An 18,603-nucleotide genomic window follows, 5' to 3' on the forward strand; every position below is an offset into this window, starting at 1 on the left:
GTGCAGCGCCCCATGAATTCTGGAACCCTGGCAGGCGCTCTCTGTCCATTTTGGCGCCCAGAGCTCATGCTCCACTGGAACCACCCTGCCTACACCCCTGTATAGACATATAGGTATGTAATTTGTTGCTTTTGACACATATATGGAAAAAGTGTTTTTCACATAATTGGAAGCAGACCAACATATCTAACACTTACTGAAAACACATTTAAAAATTGTGCCTAGCTTTACTCACACTGCCCATGCCTCATTAAATTGTTTTACAAAGCTCCTCATTAGAGGTAGAATCATGTGGTGTTCCAGTACATGTGTACTAAAGTGTACTATACACACATGCACATATATAATATGTACATACATACATACATAAACTGTATGTAAATAAGTATATATATATATATATATATATACATACACACACTTATATTCAAGATATAAGATGACCATAAGGCTGACCACTTTGATGATTAAAACATAAGGTATTAAAATGAAGTGAGTGTCCTCTTGCCCCCTAAATTATGATATACAGTATACCTAAATGTAGTTGTTTCTTGCTGTTGTATTGTTTTTTTTAATAAATTGATTGTGTACTATTATGGTAAACTGAAGACATTCACTTACATCAATCTCACTTAGGATAACGTCAATTACACTGCCTATGACAATGAGGAAATCAAAAACATTCCAGGGGTCCCCGAAGTAACCCTTAAAAAGAGAAAAAAAAGAAAGAGAATATGTCAAGGACAGACAACTTATAACATATGGGATTTGATCTAATCAAAGTTGCAACCACATTATATTGGGAATGAATTAACTCTTGGTAGGCACATGTTTCAAGTTTAGCTGAGCTTTTGACTACCTTATATTCATTGTGTACCACTAACGTTTCACCACTTATTTCAGAAGTCTGAATAGTGTCTAAATTATTGTTATTCCTGAGGATATGGCTAATGTGTAGTAAAATGCATTTGGTAAATAAGTTCAGCTAAGTGCATAATGCATCACAAATATACACATACTCTATATACTGACCTTTGCTTTGAAGGCTGCCAACTTTAGTAGCATTTCCACAGTGAATATTCCAGTGAAAGCCACATTGAGGATGTCAGATACATGACTGAACTCTGCTGTCTGCCCATAATGCTGGATAATAAAAAGCAAATGATCAAAGACCTATTTTTGTTTCTAAAATAACAATTTACTGTTCAATAATGCAATTTAATAGGTTCCATGAAAGTGCTAGTCCTACACTAACCACTTAAATAACGCAAAGTTTTGTTTTCTTTCAAACCCCCTCACAAGATTATAATAGTCAAGAAAGTACAATTAGACAACAATGATAATAAGTGAAAGCAAGGCAGCTAATATGTTTCCTTAATATTCCGGGTCACAACAAGTCTTTGAATGAAAAAAGGAGTGAAAGGTTACATTAATTTAATTTTAAAATTGCATGTAAAATATAAACAACTTTTTACAACTTATTTCATTATAAAATATGTTTTGATATTTTTTATTTAGCTATTATTACCCCTTATCTTCAGTATTTTGAAAGTATATTTCATGGATGCTACTATTGCTATTATTATAATATATATATATATATATATATATATATATATATATATATATATAAAGATCTTCCTTGAAACTGGGGCCATTAATCTAGGAATGTAACCAGAGGCGGATTAAGGTAGCCCCCCTCTCTCAACCTCTCCATGCCGTCTGCCAGAGCACACTATCTAGTCTCATGCATTTTCTAAAGTGAATGAGGACAGACCGGATGATGAGTGAGGGCGGTGCTGACAAGAGGTGAGGGCCAGAGGAGTGGGGGTGGGCCCCCCTGTCTAAAATCCCCCAGGCCCCCTGAAGGCTTAAACTGGCCCTTTTTGTAATGTGCAGTAAAATTTTAAGCTTTACTAATCTGCAGGGCACCTGAATTATAAAGGTTCCAAGCAGCAATGAACAAGCCCTACCGGCATTCCTGCAGTAGTGGTAATGGTGCCAAAGAGGCCATGAGAGGAACAGAAGCACAGCAGTACACAGTATAAAAAGATAATCAGGATGAATGGGTTCATATAAGATGGGAAAGGCAACACTTGAATCTCACATGAGGTAAGAGGAGGCTGACTACATGGGGTCAGTATGGAGACAATGAGGCACAGACAAGACAAATGGTATGGGATGATCCACATTAATAATAAACTAATGTTTCTTATTAATGCCTAGATCTTACCTTCATTCCAAGGCTGATGGTATTCAACATAATGAGAGCAAACATCAAGTACTCAAAATATGAAGAGGTCACCAAATACCAGACCTTATACTGATATGGGTTTTTTGGGATGTACCGCCGCAGGGGACGGGCCTTAAGCGCATACTGCACACATTGTCTCTGTTAGTGGAAGAAAAGTAGGATATAACACATGTGGTACACATACTGATGAAGTATAAGCTGCACAATTTCATTTAGAAGAAACACTAAAAATATTCTATATCAATAATCTGCTATAAAAGATTGAAAATTGGACAGAATATTACCTGATTTTTGTTTAATTCACAGTTCTTATACTCTTGTTCCCCCTGTTCCTGGAAGGTGACAATGACAAAGCCCACAAAGATGTTCATCATGAAGAAGGCAATGAGGATAATGTAGATAATGAAGAAGACAGCGATCTCAATACGGTAATTATAGATGGGCCCCATATCCTCAGTGTGCGAGTCTATAGCTCTGTATAGCAACCTGTTTACATACAAATGCATACAAATAACTACACATATATGTACAGTAAGTGCAGTCAATCATCCAACACAGTGACATATTTTTAGTAAAGCAGGCTCCTCTGTAAGTAATATTATTCATAGTTCTACATATTTCATCCTCAAAGCTGACGAAATTCTTATTCAAAGGCTGTTGAGAAACTAAACACACTTTTAATAATAATAATAATAATAATAATAATAATATAATTGCAATGAAAACCTAAAAAATGTACAATAACTTGGAAAAAATTTGCTATAAAATAGCCGTGGCCATCATGGACAAACTAACTGTACAGAGTATTAACATTTATGTAACACTACACTAGGGGTGCTGTGGGAAATCTGCTCTGTGCCTTATAAGAGTCCAGTCACTCTTTCCTACTGGCAAGCAGCATCCTCGCTGACATTTCTTCTGCAAGACCCAGCAGTAGGATGAAGTGATTTAGTTGAGATCACTTTGTTTATACGTATATTAATGAAGAGAACCGTTGTCCAGGTTGACACCCGATTGCTTTCAGCATGTGAGCAGAATTTCTCCTTCTCAAAGCTGTTAATCAGTCATTGGCCAATTAGCAGCATTGTCTGTGAGCACTATGGGACTGGTGCAGAGATGAAAAAAAGATAGCCATCATTGCTCCCACCCTGCATGCACAGAACCAAATGCGTATCTATGCGCCTGTGAATGGGGCATGAAGGGTCCACCAGGGGATAGCAATAGTAGGGGCCCGCTGTAGGGGTGTAACCGTCTGCCAAAGTGGGTGTACCCAGTGAATAGAAAGGCGTGGTATTAATATGTGCAAATAGATGAAGGAGAAGTTAATTAGCGATAGACCTCTAAACAGCTAGAGAAAGGATATCCTCATCAGTGCCACATTAAGGTCCACATGGGCCTGGAGCTGAAATGTATTAATGGCCTATTGTGTGCCACTACAGGGGGTGTGACTAGTGATGTGGGAGCGTGACCAGTACTGTGTGGGTGTGGTCAGCACAGCGTGTGTGGTATGTGCCATATGGTGTGCCTAGTTCCCAGGGACATTTCTAGAGAGGAGGGGGCCTGTGTGCAGTCTCCGACACAGGCCCCTCCTCTCTGTCTGTGCACATCCAGTGCCGGAGTTATAGACTCTGGGCACTAGAGTGCGCCCAGAGTCTATAGAGAATGCACAGGTCACTGGGAAAATGGCCATTCTCCCTGTACTGCGCATGCGCAAATGATGGGAAAATGGGCGCAGCAGTCATTTTCCAGTCGTTTTTTACAGCATCGGACCCCCGCGCCGACGTGGGACTCCAGAGAGTTGAGTAATACTATGGGTGCAGGGTGTGCAGTGCGGGGCCCATGTGCCGCGCACGCCCTGCACCCATTATACATATACCCCTGCTAGTTCCATGGGGGGGCATAGCTCGTACTTTAATTTATAGGGGCAGATTCAGTTATACACAATATGAGATGCAGATTGTGATAAATATGCCCCTTTGTAGTCTTAAACTATGGTTATACCAAACCTTGGACATTGACACTGACATAGAATCATCATATGATGCAGGCAGCCGCAGCCCATAGATAAAGCAGGAGTCAAAGTCAAGGGGTTTCAGGACACTAAGCTTAAAGCACAGCACAGATAATAACCCCTTAACTGGCGACATCGCATATAATGCGACTGCAGCCAGCAGTGCTTCAGCTGGCAAGGTTGCATCACATGCGACCGCGCCGCACCGCTGCTTCTCTCGGCTTTTACAGGGGAGATCCATTTTGTACTTGTGGAAAACAGATCTCCTCTGACTCCCCGGACCACCAGAAGTGATGCAGCAGTCTGTGACCACCGACATCACTTTATTTTAATAATAATAAAATGAGGAAATTTGAATGTGGAATTTTGTATGTGCCAGGCAGGTCTTAAAAATATCCTTAGTCCCCAACTCTAATTAAACTTGAGACACTGTTTTTCCTATGCCGCCTGTGTCTGTCTTGTTCTAATTCATTACGGATTGCTATTGTGATCGCAGCTGCGATTACGCATGCAGATCTACTGCGAAAATATGCTAATGATTGCAATTGCAATCCCATACACAACCTAACATAAGGACGTCACTTCCCCTTACACACATCCCTCATACCTTGCAATTCTGCAAAACCAACGGTACCATCGGAGCCTCACGCACACTTGCACAAGGTCAGACCTTCCTCAGAAATTGCTAACCTCATTGCACGCATTGATAGCTCAAGCTGTGTATGCCATTACAGTGACTAATTTATGCACGCCCCTGTAACAGCGTTTGAACGCACTGACAAGCCTGCGTTTCACTGACCACCACCCCTGTCAACACTCCCAAATGCTCCCTTCCTCTCAATCACTCTGCGATGGGTCTGCGTGGTCTCTGCGATTGCCGTGCAAATGCAGTGATTCTTTTGTGCATGCACAATGCGATACTGTCTGGCGTGTGTAAACGCAGCTGCGATCTATAATGAATCAGGCCCTCTACCCACAAACGTCCCATGATGCTGCTGCGTAGAGTCATTTATTGAAAATACCCACTGTAGTCAAACACAAGTCAGGAACTTTCAGCACTTCAGAGACAGTGCTGGCTGCCGCTGGTTCTGTGCTTGGTGTAGCACAAATTCATGCTTTGTGTGCAGTGGATGGGTGGTGAGTGTTGGTGGCCTGGGCTCTGAAATAGCGGGACCCACATCAGCCATCAACTGTGCCAGTCTGACCCTGTATGTGTGTATGTATATATGTTTTTCAACTCCCTCCTTTGTATTTTCTCTAAGGATATAACATCCCTAACTCTCCCTGCATCTCACCTCTCTGGGCACACTGCCGCCCTATTGAGTCACTCACCTCCTCTAAAAACTAATGAGATTTCTTTTCATCAAAAATTGACTATTACAGCCTCATTGTGTCACTATAAAAATGTTTTACACACCTACAACTATATCTACTTCTCCTTTCTTCTGCTTTTATTATCTGGTGACATATCACCAAATCCAGGCCCCACACACGGACAGCGGATATACTATGGAATAAATATCCTGCAAACCTCACATGTCTCCCATCACCCTCCAAATCAATAAATGTGCCTTATAGAATTCACACTTGATCACAACTTATTATTTTACATCTGAACATCTCTTTACAATAACTACTTTTACCAATTTCTACATTTACCTGAGACTGCTGGTTTATACGTTAACCAAACTCTCTAAATAGCCCTTCATGAAGTGGCTTCAGCTACCCGTCAGACTTCACGTAAACTGATATAACAGCCATGGCTTTCCACAGACACCTACAAAAACTGCCTCTTAAAGTAGAATGTCAGTGGCATAAATCTTAATTGAAATGACTTCCACACATACTGTAAAATAGGAATCCAGCCATCTGTCATCCTAACCCTCTGTCCCATGCTCACTGTCTACCCCATCCGTGTCACCCCTGTCTGTTTGCCCATCCCTTCTAGAATGTAAGCTCTCACGAGCAGGGCCCTCTTTCCTCTTGTGCTTATCCTTTCTTTACTTATATTATCTGCTCTATACTCAAAAGCACCTAACCCGTGACTTTTGCCATCCTGCTTCTGTTGCAGCAGTGTTTATATACCATGTACTTGTCTTGTAGTGTCTTAAACTGTATGACACTGTTTTCTTGTTCTGCTCAACTGTTTATGTACTATGTCTATGTACTATGTTTGTGCACTATGTTTATGTACTATGTAAGGCGCTGCGGAACCCTTGTGGCGCCATATAAATACAGGATATTAATAATAATAATAATAATGTGTGTATATACACATACAGTACATATATATATACTGTATATATATATATATATATATATAGATATATATACATATATATTGTGACACAGTCAGGATAGGGGTCCCCCTCCTGGGGTAGACGGACTCCCTCTTTACACACACCACAGCTGGAGAAACAGGACACAATTCTGGGGTTCTCCTACAAGCTGGTCGAAGCCAGTCTTTATTATGCCAGGTACATAAATAAAACAAAACATAAACAAAATCCTAACCCGTCTGGGTTCTAACTAGACAGTAAGTTCCCTCACTATCAGAACACTAAACAAATCCCCGTCCACAGTAACTTCTGGTTTACAGGCAAGAGTGTCTCAGAGCAAGGTAACCTGCGGCCTGCTCTCCCAGGTATGAGACACTCAGCTACAACTGAACACAGCTTAAATCAGCCAGTTCCAGGTGTAAGCCCTAATGAGCCTGCTACCAGGCTGAAAGGCCCAAAACCTGGAGTGGCCTGTGGATGGAGCCCTCCCTCACCTCACAACCACACCCCCAGGACCCAAACCGGCTTTTCCAAAAGCCGATACTCTGGTCTGTTTACAAAATAGACTTCTCCTGGGGTTTTTTAGAACACATAGGCCAAAAACCTAGGACAAACGTACCTGCCATTGACCACTCTACCAGTGCTTCTATCACATATCCCCCCCCTTTGTTTCGACCTGTGGGGCAGAACAACTGCAGCCCCCAAACAATGGACACGTGACAAAGAATTTGCATTGGCCAGCTTGCTTCCTGGCCAATGTTCTACCGTAAATGTAAAGGTTTGTAATGCCAAGAACCATCTCGTTATTCTTGCATTACTGTCTTTGTTTTCTGACATCCAATTCAGAAGGGCATGGTCAGTGATCAATCTGAACTTCCTTCCCACATAGTTTCTTTCATGTACATTTCATTTTCGGCTTAAGAATAAAATCGGGTGTTCTTCCCTCTCTTTGCTTTGGGACAGGACCGCTCCGATGCCTACATCTGATGCATCGGTTTCTACAACAAACTCTCTGTCAAAATCAGGGGTCATCAGAACTGGTTGGGTACATAACACTATTTTTAACTCCTGGAAAGCCTTCTCTGCTTCAGGAGCCCATTCCACTGTGACTTTCTGTTTGCCTTTGGTAAGGTCAGTCAGTGGGACTGAAATGGTGGCAAAATTGAGTATAAACCTCCTATAATACCCAGTGATCCCTAAGAAGACTCTCACCTGCTTCTTATTCAGGGGTCATGGCCAGTTTTGTATTGCCTCGATCTTATTGAGCTGTGTCTTTATCAGACCTCTGCCAATGGTGTACCCAAGATACTTTACTTCTTCCATCCCCAGACAACACTTTTTAGGGTCGCTGTCAAACCTGCCTTATAGATGGAGTCCAACACTGCTTGTACTCTGGGCAAGTGAGACTGCCAATCAGGACTATGAATGTCCACATCATCCAGATAAGCACCAGCATACTGTCTATGGGGCCTTAGAATCCTATCCATCATTCTTTGAATAGTAGCAGGTGCCCCATGTAGCCCAAAAGGCTACATCTTGTATTGAAACAACCCCTCTGGTGCAGAAAAAGCTGTCTTTTCTTTGGTGTTCTCAGTTAACGGCACTTGCCAATATCCTTTGGTTAAGTCTAGAGTAGTTAAATATCTGGCTGTCCCCAGCCTTTCAATTAGTTCATCCACCCTAGGCATAGGGTAGGCATTGAACTTTGACACACTGTTCAATTTCCGGAAGTCATTGCAGAATTGCACGCTCCCGTCAGGTTTTGGAATGAGCACAATGGGACTTGACTACTCACTATGCAATTCTTCAATTACACCCAACTCTAACATTTTTTTAATTTCCTTCAACACTGATTCTCTTTGGGCTTCTGGTAACCTATAGGGCTTTAGGCTAACCTTAACCCCTGGGTCAGTGATTATGTCATGTTTAATGACCGTGGTTTTCCCTGGTAGGTCTGAAAACCGCACCCTATTTCTGATCAGAAATTCCTTAACTTCCTGCTGTTGACCGGCTGACAGAGTTTTTGCCACTGTCACTTCGGGTACCATGGGCCCAGGGTTTACTGGAGGGGCTTGGACAGCTAACAGTGCTGCTCTATCTTTCCAGGGTTTTATAAGATTTACATGGTATATCTGTTCTGGCTTTCTTTTCCCCGGCTGGTAAACTTTATGATTGACCTGCCCCACTTTTTCTAAGATTTCAAAGGGTCATTGCCCTTTAGCCAAAAGTTTACTTTCTACTGTGAGAACCAACACCAACACTCTGTCCCCAGGAGCAAAGTTGTGTAAGCGAGCATTGCAGTTGTATATCCTCTGCTGTGCCTGTTGGGCCTGTACCAAGTGCTCTCTTACTATCGGCACCACAGCAGCAATCCTTTCTTGCATTTGAGAAACATGCTCAATAACTATTTTATATGGACTGGACTGCCCCTCCTATGTCTCTTTGGCAATGTCAAGTAATCCCCTTGGATGTCTCCTGTACAATAAATCAAAAGGGGAAAACCCTGTGGAGGATTGGGGAACCTCTCTTATGGCCAACAGCAAATAAGGTAACAAGTAATCCCAATCTCTACCATCTTTGTCCACTACTTTCCTTAGCATGTGTTTTAAAGTTTTATTAAACCTTTCCACTAACCCATCGGTCTGGGGATGGTACACAGAGGTTCTTAACTGGTCAATTTTAAACAGGTGGCATAACTCCTTCATGATTTTTTACATGAATGGGGTACCTTGGTCAGTCAGGATCTCCTTAGGTATTCCCAACCTGCATGGACTAATTCTCTAGCAATGGTCTTGGTTGACGTATTGCGTAATGGTATCGCTTCCGGGTACCTGGTAGTGTAATCCATTATCACCAGAATATATTGATGAGCCAACCAAATCCATAGCTATTCTTTCAAAACAGAACATCAATAATGGGTAACGGAACCAGGGGACTTTTGAAATGTATGCTTGGAGCATGATACTGACATTCAGGGCAGGATGCAAAATAGTCAGATACCTCTTTATGGACCCCAGGCCAAAAAAAACCTCTGCACAATTCGCTCAGTGGTTTTCTCTACCCCTAGGTGGCCTGCCATTATATGACCATGGGCCAGATCTAACACTGCTCTTCTGTATGCTTTGGGAACTATTAATTGTTCCACAATATCTTCCCCTTTCTTAGTCACCCGATACAACAAATCCTGACATACTGCCATGTGAGGATATGACAAAGGACTATCGGGGTCTATGGGTTTACCATTGATCACCTTGACATTCTCCCTGGCTTTTACCAGAGTAGGGTCATTAAACTGCTTCACGGCAAAGACCGCTCTTCTGACCTCTAAATCAGGCAGACGATCAACTGGCTCAACAACACTACCCACCTCAGTGGGAGGCACATCACTTCATGAGCAACCATCATGCTCCGCATTCTCTAGTCCGCCAATCATACTAGAAAAAGGGAACATCTCTGACTCCGCTACTATGCCAGTAACCCTCTCAAACAAGTCAGGGCAATTTACCTCTGTGCAAAATCGGTTTCCCCACAACTTCCAAAAGTGAGCAAAGTCTCTCCCCAATATTGCATCATACATTAAGCCATGTACCAAACCTACAGAAACTATCGCGGAACCACATGATGTCTCGATATTCACTTCTGCGGTAATATAATAGCATGTGTCCCCATGTATGCAGGTCACACCAACAGTTTTCCCCTTACGCTTCAAGGGGTTCACCAGCTCCACTTTCACAAGTGTCACCAGGCTACCAGAATCTAACAGAGCCTCTACACAGTTGCCTTCTACAGTAAGTACACACATGTGTTTATCAGTCTCAGCCCGCCGGTCGGCAGTACAGGCTCGCTGTGCAAAGAAAGACCCCTGTGGTATACATGAGCAGTATCACATTGCATAGGTCCAGAGGTAAGTGAACAATTAGCTGCAGACTTAGGGTCTGCATGGCTAACCCACTTGCGTAGAGACACAGGTAGCGATCGCAGATACCGGTCCATAATGACTCTTTCCACAATCTGTGGTCCTGTCAGCATCTCGGGCTGCAGCCATTTTGTGGTTAGATGGACGAGGTTATGCATCTGTGAGCGTGGAGATTTTTCCATTTGGAACTCCCAGCGGTGGACTCGTTGGGCTCAAACAAATGAAGTGACTCCCAAGCGGGTCCCGTTTTAACTTTGCATAGTCCTTGGCATCATCCAGGCATAAATCATAGTAGGCCTTTTGTGGTTCTCTAGACAGGAAGGGTGCCACAAGACTTGTCCACTGTTCCTTGGGCCAGCTCTCCCTTTCCGCAGTTCTCTCAAAGGCCATAAGATACGCCTCCATGTCATCACTCGAGGTCATGTTCTGCAAAAAATGACTGGCTCATATAGAGCGAGTGTGGGTTGGAGGGACAGTGAAAGCATCTCCAGTCCGGGCTACCAAGTGTTGTACTACCTCTTTTAAGGCCTCGATTGCAGCTTGTTGTTGCCTTTGGGCTGTCTCCAAGACCAACAGTTGCACATTGGTGGATTCCTGCTGAGCTCTGGTAGCTTCCTGCTGCAGTTTGTTCGTTTCCTGCTGAGCTGCCGCAGTTTGGAGCAAGGCTTTAACAATGTCCTCCATTTTGTGTAGGTTGGAAGCAGAATCTGGCTTCCCTAAGCATCTGCGGACGCCACCTCTATGGACTTCAAAGGACACAACTTTATATCCACACTGACGAATTGGTGTCTGTCCCTTTAAATTTTAAATGAAAATTTTTCCTTGCTGCAATTTCAGCGTGTGATTGCCCGCATTCTCCACCACTTGTGACACAGTCAGGAGAGGGGTCCCCCACCTGGGGTAGACGGACTCCCTCTTTACAAACACCGCAGCCGGAGAAACAGGACACAATTCTGGGGTTCTCGTACAAGCTGGTCGGAGCCAGTCTTTATTGTGCCAGGTACATAATAAAACAAAACATAAACAAAATCCTAACCCATATGGGTTCTTCTAACTAGACAGTAAGTTCCCTCACTATCAGAACACTAAACAAATCCCCGTCCACAGTACCTTCTGGTTTACAGCCAAGAGTGTCTCAGAGCAAGGTAACCTGCGGCCTGAACACAGCTTAAATCAGCCAGTTCCAGGTGTAAGCCCTAATGAGCCTGCTACAGGCTCAAACGACCAAAACCTGGAATGGCCTGTGGATGGAGCCCTCCCTCTCCTCACATCCACACCCCCAGGACCCAAACTGGCTTTTCCTAAAGCCGATACTCTGGTCTATTTACAAAACAGACTTCTCCTGGTTTTTTTTAGAACACATAGGCCAAAAACCTAGGACAAACGTACCTGCCATTGACCACTTTACCAGTGCTTCTATCACAATATATATATATATACAAAATTCCAATGGGTGGCACTCCAAAAAAGCAGCAATGTGTTCCCCGGTGCCCTCTGTTATTAAACCCCCTCAAAGAGGTATCCAAAATATACGACCAGGGACAGCGGCACTCGAGTATAATAATGCACTTTAGAATCCAGGTTAAATAACCAACGTTTCGGAGCCTCTTTATTGCTCCATCGTCAGGGTATAAACATATTATAACAAAATACACTTACTGAGAAGTGCATCTGGAACGTATTCACAGCGTTTCACTTTTTTCCACATTTTGTTATGTTACAGCCTTATTCCAAAATGGAATAAATTCATTCAACGTGTAAAAAGTTTTTTTGCGATTTTTGCAAATTGAATAAAAAAAAAACCCCTAAGAAATCACATGTACATAAGTATTCACAACCTTTGCTCAATACTTTGTTGATGCACCTTTGGCAGCAATTACAGCCTCAAGTCTTTTCGAATATGATGCCACAAGCTTGGCACACCTATCTTTGGGCAGTTTTGCCCATTCGTCGTTGCAGCACCTCTCAAGCTCCATCAGTTGGATGGGAAGCGTCGGTGCACAGCCATTTTCAGATCTCTCCAGAGATGTTCAATCGGATTCAAGTCTGGGCTCTGGCTGGGCCACTCAAGGACATTCACAGAGGTGTCCTGAAGCCACTCCTTTGATATCTTGGCTGTATCATTGTCCTGCTGAAAGATGAACCGTCGCCCCAGTCTGAAATCAAGAGCACTCTGGACCAGGTTTTCATCCAGGATGTCTCTGTACATTGCTCCATTCATCTTTCCCTCTATCCTGACTAGTCTCCCAGTTCCTGCCGCTGAAAAACATCCCCACAGTATGATGCTGCCACCACCATGCTTCACTGTAGGGATGGTATTGGCCTGGTGATGAGCGGTGCCTGGTTTCCTCCAAACATAATGCCTGGCATTGATGCCAAAGAGTTCAATCTTTTGTTTCTCATGGTCTGAGAGTTCTTCAGGTGCATTTTGGCAAACTCCAGGTGGGCTGCCATGTGCTTTTTACTAAGGAGTGGCTTCGGTCTGGCCACTCTACCATACAGGCCTAATTGGTGGATTGATGCAGAGATGGTTGTCTTACAGGAAGGTTCTCCTCTCTCCACAGAGGATGCTGTAGCTCTGACAGAGTAACCGTCGGGTTCTTGGTCACCTCCCTGACTAGGGCCCTTCTCCCATGATTGCTCAGTTTAGATGGCTGGCCAACTCTAGGAAGTCCTGGTGGTTCCGAATTTCTTCCATTTACGGATGAAGGAGGTCACTGTGCTAATTGGGACCTTCAAAGCAGCAGATATTTTTCTGTACCCTTCCCCAGATTTGTGCCTCGAAACAATCCTGTCTTGGAGGTCTACAGACAATTCCTTGGACTTCATGCTTGGTTTGTGCTCTGACATGCACTGTCAAGGGAGGGACCTTATATAGACAGGTGTATGCCTTTCAAAATCATGTCCAAACAACTGAATTTACCACAGGTAGTCTCTAATTAAGCTGTAGGAACATCTCAAGGATGATCAGTGGAAATAGGATGCACCTGAGCTTAATTTTGAGCTTCATGGCAAAGGCTGTGAATACCTATGTACATGTGATTTCTTAGTTCTTTTTTATTATTTACATTTGCAAAAATCTCAAAAAAACTTTTTACACGTGTCATTATGGGGTATTGTGTGCAGAATTTTGAGGACAAAAATTAATTTATTTCATTTTGGAATAAGGCTGTAACATGACAAAATATGGAAAAAGTTAATATTTTCCGGATGCACTGTATACTGCCATCACCCACCACTTGCTGAAGCGGGTCCCGTCGTCTGAGAGGGAGGTGCATACTAGTGACGTCATCACCTTTCTCCCATCACCAAGGGAACCACGTATGCTGAGACGGGTCCCGGCGTCTGGGAAAGGAGATGCACACTAGCGCCATCATCACCCTTCTCCCATCACCAAGGAAACCACTAAACAAATACACATAAAGTGAACATTGTACAGTCTTGATTGATGTTAGTGGCATGCTCCGCAAAAATGTGATTACTATGTCAAACAGATATAGAGGCAAATACATTGTTACTTGTATAATAAACAATATGCTAATTAGCACAAATCACAGAAACAATGTCAAATTATCACAATAGACTAACAGCCTGCCATTACATTAAAAAGCAAGTCATCACAACAGACAAACAGTCTGTCATTATAATAAAGAGCAGTAATAACAGTACTAAATAGTATTTCACATTCATACAAAGCAATGTAGCCCCAAATTTTCATTCAGTCCTCTAATCTAAAAATCCAGTGGGCTTCACATTGCAGTAGTTTTAATACTCTATTGCCACCCTGAGTTAATTTAGGGATGTGGTCAATAATAATATATCTAATAGTAGATAAATTATGACCAGCACGTACAAAATGCCGGGCGACCGGTTGATCACTTGTACCACTGCTAATCACTGCATGTATGGCCGAGCGATGCATAGCCATACGTTCACGTAAGGTTCTTTCAGTTTTCCCTACATAGGATAAGAGACATGGGCACGTGATTAAATAAACGATAAAGCGAGTGGTTTTCTTTCCACTCAAGGGATGACAAAAGTTGTTACTCACTACTAAATAGTGACAAATCAAACAATTGATGTATCTGAAGAAGCCATTTTTCTGACGTAAAAAGTGTGTAGTCTGGGACTCGTCCCAAGTAGTGATGTCAGGTTTTACTAACCAATCCCTCACATTACGACCCCTCGTATAGCATGGCATGATATCCTTGTTACCCAATCTTAGATCAGCATCTGTGGAAACAATCGGCCACAGCTTCTTAGTACAGTGTCTAATCATGTCACTACGAGTGTTGTAGTGACATTCCCCATGCATCTTGTTCTCATTGCTCTTGTTTTTATTCTTGCCTATGGATAAAAGCTGACTACGCGGGATGTTCATAGCTTTGTTTTTGGCTTGTTCCAAAATGTGGACAGGATAACCCCTCTGCAAAAATTTAGAGAACATATTATCAATCTGTACGGCAGCCATCTCCTCGCCACTGCAAATGCGCCTAACCCTTACAAACTGTGAGTAAAGCAGGCCAAATCTCAATGGTCTAGGATGAAAACTCTTAAAGTGCAAAGTAGTGTTACTATCCGTTGGCTTACTATATACTGACTTGGTATGTTACAATCATTCAAGGTAATTTGAACATCCAAAAAGTTAACCATGGATTCATTGCAACAATATGTAAACTTAATTGGGTTGTCTAAAGAGTTGTGTTTCTCCACAAAGCTTATAAACTGCTCACTAGTGCCCGTCTGGTATAGAAATGAATCATGCCAGAAACAAAGACGTTGCTGAAAAAAATATCTTGCTCCACCTAAAACATATATGCGTTTGCTTACGATGGGGCCACATTGGACCCCATCGCACAACCAGACAGTTGTAAATAGAACTTCCCATCGAAAAGGAAAAAATTCCTAGTAAGAATCATTTCCAAAAGATCCTGTACCAGATCAGGACTAGGACCCTCATAAACATCACTCTCCAATATGAGTTTTCTCACAGCTGCCAGACCCTCAGCATTGGGAATTACCATGTATAAACTGCTTATATCTATACTGCACAAAACACTTCCCCTGTCACCTAGCTGAATTTCCATACGCTGGGAGCGAGCGGCCGCATCTAGTGAGCGTGTCTGAATCAGGCCCTCTATTTTCTGCTCAGACCTCAGTTGCATAGACTGCATGTGTGTATTCCAAAGAGCACACAATTTTATAAATTAGCAGCTCCACCATTTTGTGAGTGACAGCAATCTCATTCTGTGAGAGTGCTGAATCTGCAGTTAACCACAGGGTGTGATGACATAACATATCTGTATTGCGCAAGAAACATGTCCATTAAGGCGTCAGCTTTTTTTAGTTTGAGTGGCACAAAAATCAGTAGGTTTTGTGAAATTTCAGATCATGTCTAAGAAGCCTTAATGGGACATGTAAAACCGTAAGGTTTTTGTCTAGGGAATTTTCATAGCTTTTTTAAAATGTATTAACTATCAGGGTTTGGATGAAGAAACCGGGCCACCTGCAGGCAACAAAATGGTACACTAACGCAGGTGGAAGAGGGGACAGCACACAGGAGGTGGTTTGGGAGGTGCAAAGTGTGAGATGGCTGTAGGCGTGCGGGGTAGTAGGCTGTAGGCGTGCGGGGCAGCAGCGGTGGTGCAGAGCAGTGGCAGCAGTGCAGTTGCAAAGGGGGCATCAACGGGTGACAGAGGATGCTGGGTTAATAGTGTAGTGTAGTGTATATTTAGGTATAAATATTGTCTTTTGCAGTAGGACTACAGGTCCTAGCAGATTTCCCCTGCATGCTGGTACTTGGAGAACTACAAGTACCAGCAAGCGGGTGACACTGTAACAGAAATATTTAAATAAAAAGGACACTGATTGTTTAAAAATTTTAATATTCTGCTCCTTCGCCTGTGGGACGGCAGCCTTTAAGTTCTTTTTCATGGCTGCCGTTTACCCCAGAACTTCCACGGCATCTACACCTGGAGTTTGGCGGCCTTTAAGTTCTTTTGCATGGCCGCCAACCATCCAGGACTTCCCTGCATCTGCTTGCTTAGGCAGGTCTTCTCTCCTGCCCCTACGCCAATGGACTGCCTTGCCATCTCCTCGCACTGGCTTATGTAAGCCAGCCAAGGGGGTGGGGTGATGATGTTGCGAGCCGTGATTGGCTCGCGGCTATCTTTGAATTTCAAAAATGGCGCTGCGGCGCCATATTGTAAATGGGCAAGCGCGGTTGGAAGTCAATGGTGAGAACAGCTCATTGGCTGAGAGGCCAATGAGTGCTCCGCAATGGGGTTTCTGTATGGAGCTGTCATTCACGTAGTACTGGCCTTAGAGGACAGTACTAAGTTCGTGGGTCCAGGTATTTCCATTTTTTTGTTTTGCCCTGGATGCCTACACGGAATGAAGGGGACCTGATCCATGCATAGGAGGTAAGGTGATTATGGATTTTTTTATTACAAGTACACCATTGGATAATCTACTAGAGAAGAGGACCGATGGGCTACAGGGATATATAGGTGAGTATGTGTACTTGTGTATACATGTATATACATGTGTGTGTGTGCATATATGTTTGAATAAAATTTTACTTTCTACGGTGTGTGTTCTGTGGTTTTATAATATTGCTTTTGCTGTGGAACTACAGGTACCAGTGGGCCCATAATGCCCCGCACGCAGGTTCTCCAAGTACCAGCATACGGGAGAGGCTTGCTGGGAACTGTAGTTCTGTAATTCCATAGCAAAAGACAATACTTCAACTCTTTACTTGCACCACACTTTACATAATCAACCTGGCACCCACCGGCCAGGTATGCCGGGGATAGCCCAGGGCTATCAGCCTGCGCCTGGGGTGCCCTGCAGCCTGGGGACCCCCCCTTTATTGATCCCCAGCTCCCCAGGGATCCCCGGCCTGGGCTGACTAGCGGTCAGGGGTGATGCTTCGACCAGGGGGCCCGGTGAAAGGGCTGCCCTGGCTGTGGCATCACCCACTGCTAGAAAGGGTCCGATGCAGGATCTGCTAAATACAGGGGGAGCCTAGGTATTTTTCCCCCCTGTATTTCCAGAACCAGGGCCAGCTCAGAGCCCAGTGCTGGTTGCGCTGAATACGGGGACCCCTACATAATTTGTCCTCCGTATTTTGGCAACCAGGACTGGTTCAGAAAAGCCTGGTGCTGGCTTTGCTTCATACGGGGAACCCTTACGTCATTTGTCCCCTGTATTTAGCACAACCTGTACTGGCTTTCCAAAGCCCGGTGCTGGTTGTTTTGTTTTTTCTTTTTGGGGGGGGGGGCATGCAATTTTTTTTTATACACAGGTTTTCTTTTTTTTTAACACAGAAGCACAGACAGGTCTCACTGATCCCATCCGTGCTTCTGTGTTTATTTAAACACAGATGCACTTATCACGGATCTTTCAGATCGAATCCTGCATCTGTCTGCTGCTGCCTCCCCCGGGTCCTGCCGCCTGCACCACTGCCACCTGCAATGCCACTGCCACCGCCGTTGCCACCCGCTACCGTCCCCGGGTCCCGGCCGCAGCTAACGCACACTACCCCCCCTCCCCCAAGTTCTGGCCGCAGCAAACGCCGGCTTTCTTCCCCCGAGCCCACTGCCGCTACCGCCCACAGAGGACAGCCATCTTGGTGCACCCAAGTGAAGCCACAGTGAGTACACCTGCTAAAGGCTCCTACTGAGACTGCGCAAGGAATTGAAACTTCCTATCTCTATAATGGCGGATTCGTGAGGTAATAGTTTAAAAACTGTAACTTTCTCAATTACCTGAAAAGGCCCTACCCTGGAACAATAGCTACCTTATAAAACAAACCTATTTGCCCCCTACCCTGAGCTGTGCATTCCCAAAAATCCCCCATAGAGAACAGCAGAAAAGTGGTCCTAAATGGGAGTGTCAGAAAAAACTTACTCCAAAACCGAATTATTTTTTTTTTGCCCTGAAATTTGGCATGCAGCACCGAGCTACAGTTTTAACCGCCCATGCCAAATTTCAGCCTAGTACCGCCAATAGCTTTTGAGGTGTAGCCCCTAAAACACCATGCCCCCCCTCTCGATGGAGATTTCTGTTTTTTACGATTCAGCCTTAATATAAGGGCACGGCTGTGCCCTTATAATATATATATATATATATATATATATAT

At 43.6% G+C, this 18,603-nt stretch overlaps 1 protein-coding gene across 2 annotated transcripts in view; it reads right to left on the minus strand.

The window, feature by feature from the left end:
- Positions 1 to 18,603, minus strand: part of CACNA1S (calcium voltage-gated channel subunit alpha1 S) — a 397,379-nt gene that overhangs the window by 127,968 nt on the left and 250,808 nt on the right. For both annotated transcript variants that reach the window (XM_088445772.1, XM_088445773.1), the window contains exons 26-29: positions 2,539 to 2,740; positions 2,234 to 2,392; positions 1,033 to 1,143; positions 622 to 705 (exon numbers count right to left, since the gene is read on the minus strand). In XM_088445772.1, coding sequence (XP_088301898.1) covers positions 622 to 705; positions 1,033 to 1,143; positions 2,234 to 2,392; positions 2,539 to 2,740 — 556 coding nt within the window. The remainder of the gene's footprint in view (positions 1 to 621; positions 706 to 1,032; positions 1,144 to 2,233; positions 2,393 to 2,538; positions 2,741 to 18,603) is intronic.

This window comes from Taudactylus pleione, unplaced genomic scaffold, assembly GCF_031769625.1.
Source record: "Taudactylus pleione unplaced genomic scaffold, aTauple2 ptg000387l, whole genome shotgun sequence".
NCBI lineage: Eukaryota > Metazoa > Chordata > Amphibia > Anura > Myobatrachidae > Taudactylus > Taudactylus pleione.